The following is a 16,340-nucleotide window of genomic DNA, read 5'->3' on the forward strand; positions in this document are numbered from 1 at the left end:
CATCAACTGAAAGTCATCATAATGTGAATTAACAGAACGAGTAATAGAGTTGATAGCTTGCTCTTTATCACACCGATGATCTTTATGAAGCTTTTGTATGCTGATGGTCATGTTTTTGTAATGTTTTCAAAAAGAAGCTCTTTCCACTGAGGAAACAAGCAAATGTACATTTTAGTTATTCATGGGGATAGATTTGTAGAACCCCAAAGCACATAACTTCTCAGGTGACAAACATAGCCAAATGTCTGAGAAATGAATAGCTAATGATTGAAAAGCTTCCTTCCTCTTGAAAAGTGAAGCACATCACTGCAAGCATTTCTGTTGATGCCTCTGCTAAAAAACAGTGTGATTAATGGCAGAATGCAGGGAGCAATCATGTGTGCAAGAGACAATGATATACAGATTACAAACAATAAATCAAAAGAGCCTACTTTTGAAGAGATGCCACATACAGAGAAACCAGGGGTGCCCATATACCCATTAATGGATTTCTGCATGACAACACAATGCTATTGAAACTGAGCTACGTTTTTAGTCCTTGCTGTTCATCTTCATTCTGGCAAAGCAGTGGAGACATTTCCTTTGCTAGCTCTGTTTAGGCATCATTTACGACATAAACATCTCCTCCAAAAATAGAGACACTTTGGAGTGGTGTACACAATGTGTACACCATGCCACAATGTGTACACACAGTAATTATCCACTGAGTGCAAATAATGTTCTCCAAGCCATTACAATCCTCCTGGGACAAAATGGAGCACAATCCATTCCATAATATGCAGCCGATAGATTCCAGATCACAATAAATCCACTACTGGAGAACAGCTGTGTCTTAGTGATGCAGCTGCCTATTGGCTTTAGTGGGTCTTGGTCAACTGGACCTCAGTGGAACTACCTCCCACCACTGGACATGCACAGATGTTGGTAGCTGGCTGGTTAGATAACTGCATGTGGTGGTGAATCCTCCTCCCCCAACCACCTATTCATGAGATACTCACAGTTTGAAGCATGACCAGTGTCCTGGCCCTGATGTCACATCCCTGGGTTAGCACTGTCCTCCAGCATCATCTGTCAAAGGACCCTCAATATGTGAACGATTCTATGTGCGCATAGAGGTGTCATGTGATTATGGCACTTGTGCAACCAGTTGACCCAGTTACGTGGAGCCACTGCATAGAAGCAGTGGCTCACACATAGGATCCCATTTGCACTGCATGCAAGGCATGGAAGTCAGGAGCAGGATTAGCCTACAGATGCAATCTCAGAAGTGGGGGCAGTAGTTCAGCTTGATTCAAATTGTGAATGCCCTGCACATTACACACAGGAACAGGGCTCAACAGGCTTGTTTATCTGCCCTCTGAGCCAAGAGGGAGAAAGAGGATCTGGAATCCAAGTGGTGAGCCCAACAGAGGAAATTGGAGCAAAGTCCCTTCCGCCGTAGGAGGAGGGGAGATTGTGGGCGCTATGAGCACTCCATGTGATGGGGGAATGGATGCCATTTCCCCCAGCCCATTGGCCGGCTCCCGGTCATGGCGCTCCCTTGGTACGTCCAATCAGGACGTTCCAAGGGGGCACGGCTTGCTGATTTAAGCAAGCCCTCGGCCAGGAAACAGCCTCTCTTCTCCTGACCGTTAGGAGGTTGCTGCCATCACCTCCCCCAAAATGCTGAAGGGTACTCCCTTAAGGAGTCTGGGGCATGGCCATGTCCGAAGCCGTGGTAGGTGAGGGTCTAAGGCACGCCCCTTGGTGGTGGCCCCAGGTGAGTTCCTAGTTGATCTGCATTGCAGGGCTCACCCAACGGTGGTTAACCCTTCACAGACTGTCAGCAGAGCGGGCTGGAGTCGGATATAGACGGTTAGATCCAATGCCTAAGCCAAGACCTCTCTACATCCGTAATCAATAAAGTTGTGGCCTTCTACGCCCATTAACCATATGCAATGTGTCATGTGTCTTTATTTATTCCCGGGGGGTGGGGGGTGTGATCGGGGCATTGCCACACAATTAATAGCTATTGTTAGCTATTGCAGCTATATTTTATAACAGGAATGTCAGGTCCAGAAGGGCAAAAGTGGCTTTCCAGGCCTAGCTGACACTTGGGAGTCTGCCTAGACCACATGCCCTCTTCCTAGATGACACACCTTACTAGCCCTGCTCTGCATCCTCCTTGACTCTGCATCCTCCTTGAGTGTTTTTGGCTATTTGGAATGTGTCCTTGCCTTTCACTTGCCTAGATGGAGGATGGAGAAGAGTGTGTCTCAGAGAGGGAGAAAGAGCGCACTTTATTTTTTGTGTTGCTGAAATGTAGCCTACTACACAAAGATTAGAACCACATCTGTTGCTGTGTCCACATTTTGTACTAGCAGAAGGATGCCCACAAGAAGATGTAGGCCTTGGGCTAAAAAATGTTCCTCACCCCTGATTCATAGCTACTACAATGAACAGCCACGGTGCTGGGAAACTGCTGTTTCAAGGAGTGGGGCTCAAACAATCATTTTCTTGATTTACAGCAGGTTTGTACATCTTATGATCCATCATGTCTGATACAGTTCATCAGTCAGGTGATTGACAACCCCCTGCTTTTGAAATTTGAGGCCAAACACACAGAAAACCAGGTTGTAATACGTGGCTGGTGAGCTGCATTGGCAGTTCCTGCTCCTTGATTCAGGATCTGCAGAGTTCTTTCTTTTCTTTGATACAAATATTGCTTTATAAAGCAATTTTTTAAAATAATAATAATAATAATAATAATCAGACCAATATGGAAGAAGACATTAAGATGGAAAACTCAACATGATAGGGGAAAACAAAAGGTAGGAATCTATCTGTTTTGGTTTTTCATGTTTTTGCAATAGGCTGGAACTTTAAAAAAAATCACAAACATTTGCCAGCATTTTAACACACATTTCTCCAACGTTTCCCCCCCCCCCAATTTTGCCTAAAATACTTCCACCCAAAAAAATACTTTTTTGCCATTTCCCTCAATAGAATGAGTTTTTATTTTCAGCAATATATGCATTTTTATGACATTTCCCCCATCACATATATTTTTAGGCCAGTTTTTGGGTTGGAGAAATAAATCACAACATTTGGAGAAGTGCAAATTTTGAAGGAGAGCTGGATTTCCATGTGTGTATTGAAGAATGAATTACAAAAGTTCAAACAAAATGTGAACTGAACCAAAGGTCTCCCCCACCCCAAGCAAAGAGAAGACAGAATAGCTAGAGGCAGTTAGGAAAATGACATCAGAGTGGGATGTGTTGGGTCTGTGTGGGAAGGAATAGAGGATATGACCTATGTGACAGATAAGGAAAAACAGGAGTGGGAGAAATGCTAACATGTGTCTGTTCTTGGCAAGATGCTCTGAAATCTGTCCAGATTACATCTCTGTTTCAATTGCTTCCTGATAACAATGCCACCTTTCAGACTTGAATAACTGATATCTGGACCCCGAAACTCAAATAATATATACTGTCTCCTAGGCATGATGCCATCCATCTTGATACATTTCTTGGTAGCATTCATTTAATGTAAAATTTAAGTTATATGTGACCAAGAAATGCCTTGCTCTACATGGATCCAGGAAATTATTTAAAGATGTCCATCACAGGCTCTACGGAATGTACTGAAATCCAAAGCCATGCCCTCTGAACAATGGCAGAGAAAATAATGCACATTTCTTTCACAAGATGCAAACAACGGTTTAAGAACACTGCAATGGAAGGATGTCCAATAAAAGAAACGCTTGTGTGAAGTCATCAAAAAAAGCCTCTCTTCAAAATATTCAAAATAACCTTTTGAATATAACTTCCTTAAATTTGCTCCATTTCATTGCTGCAAATAACACCACTCCTAAAAGACGAATGTTTTTAGCATTTCAAAATTCAGAACACATTGACGATGTTGTGGCATTAATTTCTCCAGTGAAATACACACTATTGTGACAGAGTGGCAGTCCAACTGACGGGTAATCTCCAGCAACTGGGGAAAGACTAAATATCGATCAAAACATATGCAAGGAGAAGACAGACACTGCATGTGTTAAATTGGTGCAGCTGGAGAGTATTGTAAGCAGTCAGCTGTCCACACATACACTTCTACTTTCTCGACATCCTTTGCAGTCATAATGCAATGCCTGAAACAGTTGCCTCTCTTTAACAAGAGGAAGGGATGCAGGGTTCTGTCCTGGGCCTGTTGTTGTTCAACATGTTTATAATTGACTTGGATGAAGGTATTGAGGGCTCATCCAATTTGTGGATGACACCAAACTGGGAGAGGTGGCCAATACCGCTGCAACTGTATTCCGTGTATGAACCAGCTGATATATAATGAAACCTAGATGCTTGTAGTACCAATGAACACTGCAGCAATAAGAAATATGGCTAATTCCATACCAACAAATTCCAGCAATAAACCTGTGGAATTGAAAAAAACTACTGTTGAGGAGACAAACAAGGTTGCCAAACATCCGGAATTTCCCAGACATAGCCTGTATTTGGCTCTCATAAAAAATCATTTGGGTGGAAATCTCTGAACTTTCTGGGAAAATGTGGACATATGGCAGCCCATGTTGGAAGTGCAAATTTCATCAACAACTTTTGTGTCCGAATTTTCACTTTTTGAAATATGGCAACCCTACACTAACCACTTTTTCCCACAGGAACTTAATTAATGTGAATGTCTCTACCCCTTTATTCATTTAAATTACTAGTAGCCCACTCTTCATTGTTCACACAATTCCAGCTCAAGGAACAACATTGAATCGCAATGAAACAATACGTCGCTTAAATACAACTCAATATGTAATCAAACAATATACTAACAACATTGGCAGCACCAGAACACAAATCAAATCAAATTATGTTCCCACCTACTAACCTGTAGAAAAAAATAAAAGCTCAAACACTGACCCTTCCTACAAACATGCTAACCCAAAAGTCAGTTACATCAACCCGGGGAAACCCAGCCAGATGGGCAGGGTAACAACAACAACAACAACCAATCAGGGCCGTCTTAAGCATACCTGGTGCCCTGGCGCCGTGGTGCAAAGATCCCTCCAGCCCCCCCCCCCGTTTCCCAGCACGGCGGGCACCGTGAGGCGCCCACAGCGGCCTGGCACCCTGGCGCACTGCGCCACCCAGCCTTGCCTTAGGGGCGGCGCTGCAGACAATTGAGGAGCACCAAAATTTAACCCCCATGGGTTGAGATAGATGCCTGAAGAGGACTATTGAATTAAGGTACTCTATCGCACATGAAGACAGGAGTGCCTGGCATGCTTTGGTCCATGGGGTCACGAAGAGTCAGACACGACTAAACAACAACAAATCACTACATTGAAAACCACTTATTGTTTTTTTTAATGAAGTGGTATAGAAATCTTGCCAAATAAATAAATAAAAATATGCTAGTGTTCGAAAGCACGTCAAAATGCAAGTAGATAAATAGGAACCGCTACAGCGGGAAGGTAAACGGCATTTCCATGTGCTGCTCTGGTTTGCCAGAAGCAGCTTTGTCATGCTGCCACATGACCTGGAAGCTATACGCCGGCTCCCTCGGCCAATAATGCGAGATGAGCGCGCAACCCCAGAGTCGGTCACGACTGGACCTAATGGTCAGGGGTCCCTTTACCTTTACCTTTAGTGTTTCATAAGGCAATATCACCCCCTGATGCAATGGTCTGGAACAGAATATGTAAAAATGTATCTGATCTGTATATATTTTGGATCCCTTGTTGTGTTTAACCATGATAGATTCAGTAACATTTCCAAATATTTCTGTTAAAAGGGCTTTTCAATTTATGACTGTGGCATTTATTGCTGTGGGAAAGTATCTGGTTGAAAAATATGCAAATATGCAACATATGCTGTAGCAGTATAACCAGGAGAGCGAAACAGAAACACACCTGTTAATGTCTGATCCACCAAATTGGTTGCCATGAATGTCACAGCTGGTGAAGAGATAGCCGCTACCCTGGTGACTTGAGTTGGCATCAGAGGAGTCATTCGCGTATCCATCCTAGAAGCAGCACCTGCATTCAAACCCATAATGAGCACATTACTAAACCTTTTCTTTTTCTATTTTTTTTTTAAAAAACTTTGGGCATCATCAGATGCTGTTAGCAATGACTATTTCTTGGCAAATATTTTACAACACAATTATAATTTTTACATGAATACATTTCTAGAAAAATAAATAAACCCACTTCATTTTTACTCCCATCTTGCTATAAAAAATATATACATCCAATCTGAGGAGTCCTTACTGAAGAGCAGAAAAAGGAGCCAGTGGAAGGGATGCAGAAAAGTTTCAGAAATAGATGAGGGGGTTTAGAAGGGACATTCTCCAGTTTAGAACTCCGAAATCTAGCCCACCTTTGAATTTCATCTTAGTAACAAGAACAAGAACAATCATTTATTATTATTTCTATCCCGCCCATCTGACTGGGTTTCCTCAGCCACTCTTGGGTGGCTTTCAACAGAACATTAAAAACAGAATAAAACTTCAAACTTTAAAAACTTTCCTAAACAGGGCTGCCTTCAGATGTCTTCAAAGAGTCAGAAAGTTGTTTATTTCCTTGACATCTGATGGGAGGGTGTTCTACAAGGTGGGCGCCACTACCGAGGAGGCCCTCTGTCTGGCTCCCTGTAACCTCACTTCTCGCAGTGAAGGAACTTTCCAGAAGGCCCTCAGAGCTGGACTTCAGTGTCCGGGCTGAACAATGGGGGTGGAGACGCTCTTTCAGGTATACTGGGCTGAGGCCGTTTAGCTAATAATGGTTTGGCACCAGCCCTCTCATCTTTGTCAGTTTTGCTCTTACCAACGCCATCACAGTCACCACCAATGGGGCCAAAAGACAGGACCAATCTTCATGTCCAATGATCGTCAATGCTGCTCAAGTTTTTAATACAGGCATTTCATGACTCAGCTTGGTTATAGATGTGTGCTTACTCCACCCTCAGCAGCTGTTTTTCTTTTGTGCTTGAAGGCAGATTGAAAATGGCATACCCTCCAGAATAATCCACATGCCAGAATATAGAATCCTATCTGTGCAAATAAATCCATTTCTAACACTCTTTCCAGTGTGGCAAAGAATGAAGATCCAGGATCCAGACTGGGAAGGCTTGATATTCAGTGGGTAGCATAGCAACAGGCAAGGAACTAGTTGAACCCTCAAACCAATGTTGCCATTTAGTATATGAATCCTCTTTCTTTATCTTTGCACACCCATGGGTGCACAAAATATTCATTCATTCAAACATTCATTCATTCATTTAGAACAAGGATAAAATGCTCGATTAAAAAAAAAAATCAACCAATGTACAAATACAATTGAAAATAAAACAAAGCTGAAATCCACATTTCACTAAAATACCCTAGAACCATCATAATTCAATTCAAAACAAAACAAAGATAAATGTATAAAAACACAATTAAAGACCAAAAATCAACAAAATAGCCCCTTATCTTAGCTATCTATTGAAATTCATTGCAGGGTTTCACGTATCTTGGCCTGTGTAAATCAACTGCTCTAAATGCTCTAAATTTCTTGTTTTTAATCTGCAAGCTGCTGTATATTATAGTGGCAGATTACCACAGCATCCTTTTATGGGTGAATGGCTGCATTAATTTCCATGGACAGTGGGGGGACGGGTTTGTTCATTCATTCTGTTTGTATGCCACTTTCCCACACACAAAAATCATGTCAAAAGTTGCATACAGCATTTCAAACCAATACTACAAAAACAATTTCCTAATAACATAGCAAATCCACAATGCAGTAACAATTTCCTAAAAAAAAATTGAGTAACATAAAAACCACTGTTCAGTACTATACATATAACAACACACAGCATCCAATAGCAAAAATAACAAGGCAACTTCACAGTTTCACTTTAGTCCTAGAAACACCCCTCCCATGATGTTGCTCGCCGTCCTTCTGCAAAAGCTTTTTATCAGGCTTCCAAAAGGAAAGGGTAGGGCAGCTGGAAACCCCCCTCCCATGTTGCTGCTCTAGGTTAGTGTTCTAGCTGGAGACTAGCATTGCATTGGTTAAAAACCTGCCCACATTCTCTGGCATTGGATTGCACAGTTTTCCACCAACAGATACCCCAAAAGGGGGGGGGGGAGAGCGCAGTGCCTTCTTCCTCTTCCTGTCAGCAACTTCAGTGTTGCGGTGATGAGAGCAATAAGTTTCTTATTCCCTTTCTCTTCCCCCCAAATCTAGAAGCCAGTTTTAGAGGCAGAGAGGAGGGATGGGGGAGAAAGCAGTGCAGACCTGAATGAATTTCACGGGGCTTTTGATGGTTTCTAATAACATGCACCAATACACCACAGTCTTCTAAGGATCACTTCAAACATACCGGCAGCTGCTACTGGAGAAAAAACATTTCATGCAATTGGGCTACAGTATTTCAGATGGTAAATCTAATCCAGATATTATGGTCTGCTGTGAGGACTGCTACCTTGCTAAGGATTGAGGGGAGTGGAAGTTTACTCCTATTTCTCAAGGACATCCACATGAAGAAATAAAACAGGTGAAGCTTATCCTGCTACAGGAGGCAGGGGGGAGAATTTCATCTCAATTACTGAGTGTCAGGAACAGCAACCAGGGATAGGGAGCTAGCAATCCTAGCTGGCACACAGAAACATTTTTTTCCAGCCTCCACTGGAAGTGAGCAACTTCCAAATCAGTTCTGAATGAGGGGAAATTGGAGGAGGGAAAACTCACTCTCCCATCTCTTCTTGGGCATTTTGGAATAAAAATAAATCAATCTGCTTCCTTCTCCCCAATTTCCACCCCATTAATTTGAGCACTGGTCAGCTTTAAAACACACACATACCTGGCACCAACAGTCCAGTATTCACTGCTTTCCCCATTTTTGTATGTTTTTATCATGCCTTTTAAATGCATTGCTTCTTATAGGATCAATTACGTTTTCACAGCACAAGCCTGGAATTCAGGCTATAAACCAGCACTGCACCTAGCCTCTTATGAGATGAAGGCAGGTTTAGAAAGGGGGGGGGATATATATAATAAATAATTTTACTACTGCTTAGGATTTTTTTTTAAAGGCTCCATCATTTAGGGCAGTAGAAATGGGAAAGCATATGTAAAGCCCAGAAATGCAACAAATGCAAGAAAGATGCATAGGGCTAACCAGAAATAACAGATAAAGGGACAGAGAACTGTAGACTAATCTAAGTGGCTGTTATGTGCGACCGAGCCAGTTGTGCTCCCTAAATCTGCCTTTGTTCTATGGATACCATGAGCATCATTTGATGAGAAGTAGCAACCCCCCCCTCCAACACTAGTGCAGGGGTCCCCAAACTAAGGCCCAGGGGCTGGATGCGGCCCAATCACCTTCTAAATCCGGCCTGCGGACAGTCATGTTTTTACATGAGTAGAATGTGTCCTTTTATTTAAAATGCATCTCTGGGTTATTTGTGGGGCATAGGAATTCGTTCATATTTTTTCCCTCAAAATATAGTCCAGCCCCTCACAAGGTCTGAGGGACAGTGGACCAGCCCCCCTGCTGAAAAAGTTTGCTGACCCCTGCCCTAGTGGGTTGTGGCACAGGTGAATACTAATGCTCTTAGTCACAACTATGGTTAGTTTGCGTACATAGAATCATAGAGTTGGAAGAGACCACAAGGGGCATCCAGTCCAACCCCCTGCCAAGCAGGAAACACCATCAAAGCATTCCTGACAGATGGCTGCCAAGCATCCACTTAAAGACGTCCAAAGAAGGAGACTCCACCACACTCATTGGCAGCAAATTCCACTGTCGAACAGCTCTTACTGTCAGGAAGTTCTTCCTAATGTTTAGGTGGAATCTTCTTTCTTGTAGCTTGAATCCATTGCTCCGTGTCCACTTCTCTGGAGCAGCAGAAAACAACCTTTCACCCTCTTCTATATGACATCCTTTTATATATTTGAACATGGCTATCATATCACCCCTTAAGCTTCTCTTCTCCAGGCTAAACATACCCAGCTCCCTAAACTGTACCTCATAAGGCATTGTTTCCAGGCCTTTGACCATTTTGGTTGCCCTCCTCTGGACACATTCCAGCTCTGCACCAAGTATCCTACCACTTGTTTGGGAAACAATGTAGACATGTCATTATCCACAGTTCATCTACCTTGTATCTATATGGTCATTTCTTATGGTACATTTCCCTCAAGCCAACTTTAATTCAAATTGAAGGAAAGAACAACCTAGTTGCGTTTAAAGCTGGTAATGTGTCTACAAGCCTTGGTATTAACAAGCAAGGTGTATATTTCCACTTGCTACAAAAAACACTAATAAGATAATTTCATAAGCACCACCAATGATATTACAGATAGGCCTAAATGACGATTTCTTGCTCACTCCTTAATAACATTGTGTTCCCCAGAAGAGTTTTAATTATTGCCTGTAGACGATCTAAGCCAAAGGTTTTCAAAACTCATTATGAGCGGACAAATCCATGCCCGTGGCATGGATAAAAGGTTGTAGAAGACAAATCCATGGAAGGAAAAACGATTTGCCCCAAAGAGGAGGCTGCCTCTTAGTAGTGTTAGCAATGGAGAGTCACAGAGGTGCACATGTAACACTGACTGGGACACTGGAGGCAAGGAGAGTTCATGCTTTATTCACCACTCATCAAAACAGCATGAAACCTAGGCTGGAAATGTCAGGAACTTGATCCCACAGTCTCAGGGTGATTAATATAATGATCCTGCCTCTCACTGCAGCAGTTTTTACTTCATGTGATGTTAGAATTCAGAGCAGGGCCTGAGAAGGACAACAGTGGCATGGGAGACAGTTGAAGGAACAATATGTAGGACCCAAGGCAGAGAAGGGCTTTACAGAGAAGCACCAGTAGCTTGAACTGACCCCAAAAGGATAATGGAAACCATTGGATGAATCGGCTTGCACTATCCCAAATCCAGAAACATGTAAGATGAAGACAGTCTGCTGGATCAGGTCAATGGCCCATCTAGTCCAGCATCAGGGTCTCACATTGGCCAACCGGATGCCTATGGGAAACCTGCAAGCAGGATCCAATCAAAAGACTCCTCTCCCTTCCTTTGGTTTCCAGCAACTGGTAGTCAGAGAACTGCCATCCCCTGGGGAGGGAGGCAAGAGCCAAATGCAAGACTACAACCAGCAGTTGCTTCAGACACCTTATAAACACATACAAGATTGCGAAATTCACACACATAAAACATGATCCAAATTTTTGTTTTATTTGCTTTTATGTTTTTATACTGTTGTTTCATCAGTTATAGGTTTTGGATTTTTGTTTTAATGGATATTGTTTTTATAGAGAATTTCAGGGATGCTTTTGAATAGGTAAATGACTACGGTAAATGGTTTTCAGTTCTTCTGTGAGAGGGTGGGCTGGAAGGTAATGGCGCCACCCATTGTTTATATGGGTTGAAAGGGCACTCTCCCTATTCATTATACTAATGTACTGTTCTGAGCTTAGGAGCAGATAACATACTGGAAATTTTATAGCACTACTTTATGCTTCTGAAAGAGTTACACTGTCTTTTCAAGTTATGTCAAACAGTTTCTCTTATTCAGACAAACTCTGCCACATCTTGCTTCATTTCTGTAAAGCCTTCTGTTCTTTTCTTTTCTTCTTTTTTACAGCTGGATATATTATCATAAGCCTTGCCATTCTCATTGTGTGTGAAAATTAAGTTACAGTTTTGCATCTACAGCCCATTTAAGTATATATTTTGAAATTTTCCATGTATGGATAAAGTCCAACTGCATGATTTAAGTATACCTTATGCTCACCCAATATGCTTGCTTGATTTAGAGCAATCATAACCTTCCAGGAATAAATATTTGCACACTTTAGCACTACACAAACATAAAAAAGCAATCTCTACAATAGATTGCTTCAGAATTCAAATGCTAAATAAGCACTAAGGATTTGGCTTAATGTCATAATGTAAGAGAAGCATTCAGAATGAAGTGAATATAACCCGGAGGGCTGAAATTATATCTAAGCATAATCCATAAAAGTCCTAACTATAAACCAAGCAATCAGGGTGCTTTTTTATTATTATAAACTTTAGGCCAATTTTCTTGTTGTGATTACTTCCCTGCCATTTCGTATTGTTGAATGTAAAAGGAGACTGCTTGATAACTACAGCATAGGCTTTTAAGAACTAACTCCCATCTCCTTTGACAATATTTCAATATGCGCTTTGTTACATGAGTTGCAGTCTGTGCTAAAATGTAACCAGCATTGTATGTTCTCTTTTATAAAACTAAGATTTAACAGCAACCACCTTTTCAACTGAGCACTGGCTGAGGCTATGTTGGTTCTAACCAGGGCTTCTTTCTAGCAGCAGAGAAGACATGGGCAATGGACTTCTTTACCCAGCATGGGCGGGCAGTGTCACTTCCTTGAGCTTCTGACAGCTGAGTGAGGAGGCAGTGGAGAGGTTGCAAGTGCATCAGCATGAACAATGGATCGTCTCCACTGGGGCATCTCCACTGTGCCATCCTCCCCTCCATCTCACCACTGACCCTCCTGGCAAGTAGCAGGAACTCAGCAATCAGGAGGGTCAGAGAAGCACCATCTCTGCCCATCACATTCGCTGCTACTGTCTTTACCCCCCACAACATATAACTTTCCTCACCCCAGCATAGTAACTGTTATTCTTTATTATTATTCCATTTATGTATGGTTTAGTGCCTAAATAGGCTTCTAAAGCAGTTTACAGGTACAAAAACCAATTACCACAGACATTAAAATATAAACCGTAATTAAAATACCCAAGGAAACAATTCCATTCAAACAGAAAAGCAAAACAATTAAAGCAGGAGACTCAGGGTCAAAAGATCAGGGGGTTTGCCTGTGTAAACAGGTGTGTTTTCAAAATCCACTTAATAATTGCAGGATGGCTCTGTCAGTGTTGGTTTCTGCCCATAGCTGTCAAGTTCTTTTTTTTAAAGGGAAATTCCCTAATGCTGAATAGGCTTCCTCGTGAGAAAAGGGAAAACTTGACAGCTATGTGTCTGCCATTCACAACTCAGGACAGGCATTGAAAGAGCCTTTTGCTTATATGTCACAGCTAGGGGGAACAGTGTCTTGAGCTGTGCCCTAGTGTATTGGGTGGGGGACTTTGGGACTAAAGGTTACATTTAGCTCAGTGGTGAAGCACACGCTTTGCATTCAGAAGTTCTCTGGATCTATTAGTTGGTGTCTCCAGTAAAAGGTAGAAGGAACCAGGTGATGTGCTCCTCTGTGTAAGACTCTGGAGAGCTGCTGCCACTCAGACACCAGGCTGGCAGATCAATGATCTGGCCCTACTAGCTTTATATGTTCATATGTTCCAGATGGCAAGCTTTTGAGGGATGAATTTCAACCCTGAACCTTCAATTGTCTTCCTGTTCTTCTGCTTTCAGTGGCATTATTTGGGCATTATACTATAATAATATAATAACTGCCAACCTAGCAGTTCGAAAGCATGTCAAAGTGCAAGTAGATAAATAGGTACCGCTACAGCGGGAAGGTAAATGGTGTTTCCGTGTCCTGCTCTGGTTTGCCAGAAAGTGGCTTTGTCATGCTGGCCACATGACCTGGAAGCTGTATGTCGGCTCCCTTGGCCAATAACGAGATATGAGCGCCGCAACCCCAGAGTCGGTCACAACTGGACCTAATGGTCAGGGGTCCCTTTATCTTTACCTTATAATATAAAAGCTTGATACCCTATATAAATGACTGTGTAATTGTGCATTGCTTTTTTCATAGATGATATGTAATTGCACATTAATGTTAATGCTTTTTTCACAGATGATGACCCATATACCGTGTTTCTCCAAAAATAAGACACCGTCTTATATTTTTCCTCAAAAAAACACACTGTGGCTTATTTTCAGGGGGTGTCTTATTTTTTTCCTCCTCCTCCTGCCGCGGCCGGCATTGCTGCTGCGCCTATCACTATGTCTTATTTTCGGGGTATGGCTTATATTCCTTGAATGCTTAAAAATCCTGCTATGGCTTATTTTATGGGTATGTCTTAAAATATGAGAAACAGGGTAGTAATATTATTAGGCCCAAATTCAGTGAATCTGGCATGCTAGTGGAAGGACTCCTGCTGGCACAAAGGAGCTTTCCCCCCTCTAATCTCCCCAATCCACTTGGAGTGTCAGGACCCCCATAGCTGCCAAGTTATCCCTTTTTTTAAGGGATTTTCCCTTATGCTGAATAGGCTTCCTCGCGAGAAAAGGGAAAACTTGGCAGCTATGGAACCCCCCCCCCCCGAACATTGCACGAGGGGGGCGGATCTTTCTGTCTGGCCAGCAGAAATGCTTGAGCCAAGGGAACGATCAGAAGATCTGCTGATTCCTCCTTCCATCTTAATGCTTGCCCTTTGGGGTTTAGCATCCAAGTTGTTTTTATGTAGGAAGTTGTTTTGCCATTTGGCCTTCACAAATGTGACAGCTAGTGGTGTCATACAATTATGCAACCTTGTGTTCCCTGCAGAGTGTAGTCTTGGACCCAGCTCATCGCAGTACTCCTTTGTGGCTTTGTGCATACCTCGTAATTGTTGCTGTCATATTGTTATCTGGGCAGCCAATTTTCAGAAGGACAGTCCACAGGGCATTACGATTTACAGTGTCGAAAGCCTTAGTCAGGTCAAGAAATGGCATATACAGGGGTTGGTTTTGCTCTCTGCATTTTTCTTGAAGTTGTCGAGTGGTGAAAACCATGTCCACTGTCCCCCTAGAGGGCCAAAAACCATTTTGGGATTCAGGAAGGGCCACCTCGGATATTGTTACGAGACAGCTTGCTACGATCCTTCCAAGAATTTTGCCAGCCGCAGCTAATAAAGAGATGCCTTGATAGTTTCCACAATCAGTTCTGTCACCTTTTTTAAAGAGATTGATAATTTTGGCATCCCTAAAGTCTGCTGGGATTTCTTCTCTTTCCCAGATTTTTTCGATGAGCTTCTGAAGTTGTTGTGTAAGTTCAATTCCGCCCACTTTGAAGATTTCGGCAGGTATCCCATCAGGTCCGCTGGCTTTGTTGGTTTTCATTTGGTTAATAGCTGTACACAACTCTCCGAGATTTGGAGATACCGCAAGCTCATCTCTAACTTGTTTTTGCGGAATTTTACACATCGCTTGGGAAGACAGGTGAACTAATATCAGTGTCCTGGAAGAAGCAAAGATCACCAGTGTTGAAGCAATGATTCTTCAACATCAACTTTGTTGAATTGAGCATGTTGTGCGGATGCCTGATGATCGTCTTCCAAAGCATCTACTCTATTCTGAACTTAAAAATGGAAAGTGTAATGCTGGTGGTCAACAAAAGAGGTTTAAAGACTGTCTCAAGGCAAATCTAAAAAAATGTAGTATAAACACCGACAACTGGGAAACACTGTCTGCGAGCGCTCCAGTTGGAGAACAGCCTTTACCAAAGGTGTCATGGGCTTTGAAGACACTTGAACTCAGGACGCAAGGGAGAAACATTCTAAGAGGAAGGCACACTTCACAAATCCACACTGTGATCAACTCCCACCCGGAAATCAATGTCCCCACTGTGGAAGGATGTGCGGATGCAGAATTGGCCTCCACAGTCACTTACGGACTCATTGTTAAAACCGTGTTTACGGAAGACAATCTTACTCGGCTACGAGTAATCGCCAAAGAAGAAGAAGAAGACCTCGTAATGAATTATATCATTACTACCCACAAGAACCTCAGCTCACCTAAGATAACTTTTAATTTAAATAGAAATAAGAATTAATGTACTACTTTTGGAGCAGTATCATGAGGAATAAACCACTCAAAACACCGACCTGGAGCTTCCTCCATTTGTCCCCTCCTTGAAGAGCACAATAGATGCCCCCCCCCCAATTCTTCGGTTGCAATTAGAGGTACTTTTTACACCCTGTGTGACAAGAAGATGGAGAGTGTTTTATGGTAGTAATGGCTAATTGGTGCTTTTATTTATGTTTTAGTTTCATTGATGCTCCGTTTCAGAAGGTGGGATGGTATAGGATTAAAGTGCTGCTCAAACAATGGAACATTGGGGGGGGTGACTACTTATATAGGAGCCCCTTGTTCAAAAACACATCAGAGGCAACTTTCAAATTTCAAAAGAGGATAAAAGATAGAGCTTCCTCTCAACCAATTAGCTTATATTTTGTTGCTTTGTTTACCTACCTAAGGAAAGAGTCAAGAGTTCTCTATTTCCAATTATTCTGTCAAAAGTGGAGTAATTGGTTTTCAAATCAGGCAATTTAAAAGCAAATAAAAATGAGATAGTGTTCTAGCCACCACAGTCTTTTAAATAAAATCAGCTGCCTTGCAGCACAAAAAAAAAAAGGA

General features: G+C 42.2%; 1 protein-coding gene across 1 annotated transcript in view; it reads right to left on the bottom strand.

Moving 5' to 3' along the window:
* Window positions 1–16,340, bottom strand: part of TCERG1L (transcription elongation regulator 1 like) — a 158,323-nt gene that overhangs the window by 52,657 nt on the left and 89,326 nt on the right. Inside the window, exon 5 of the mRNA XM_035138259.2 lies at window positions 5,900–6,025. Within this exon, the coding sequence (XP_034994150.2) occupies window positions 5,900–6,025 (126 nt within the window). The remainder of the gene's footprint in view (window positions 1–5,899; window positions 6,026–16,340) is intronic.

This window comes from Zootoca vivipara, chromosome 5 (genome assembly GCF_963506605.1).
Source record: "Zootoca vivipara chromosome 5, rZooViv1.1, whole genome shotgun sequence".
NCBI classification, from domain to species: Eukaryota; Metazoa; Chordata; class Lepidosauria; order Squamata; family Lacertidae; genus Zootoca; species Zootoca vivipara.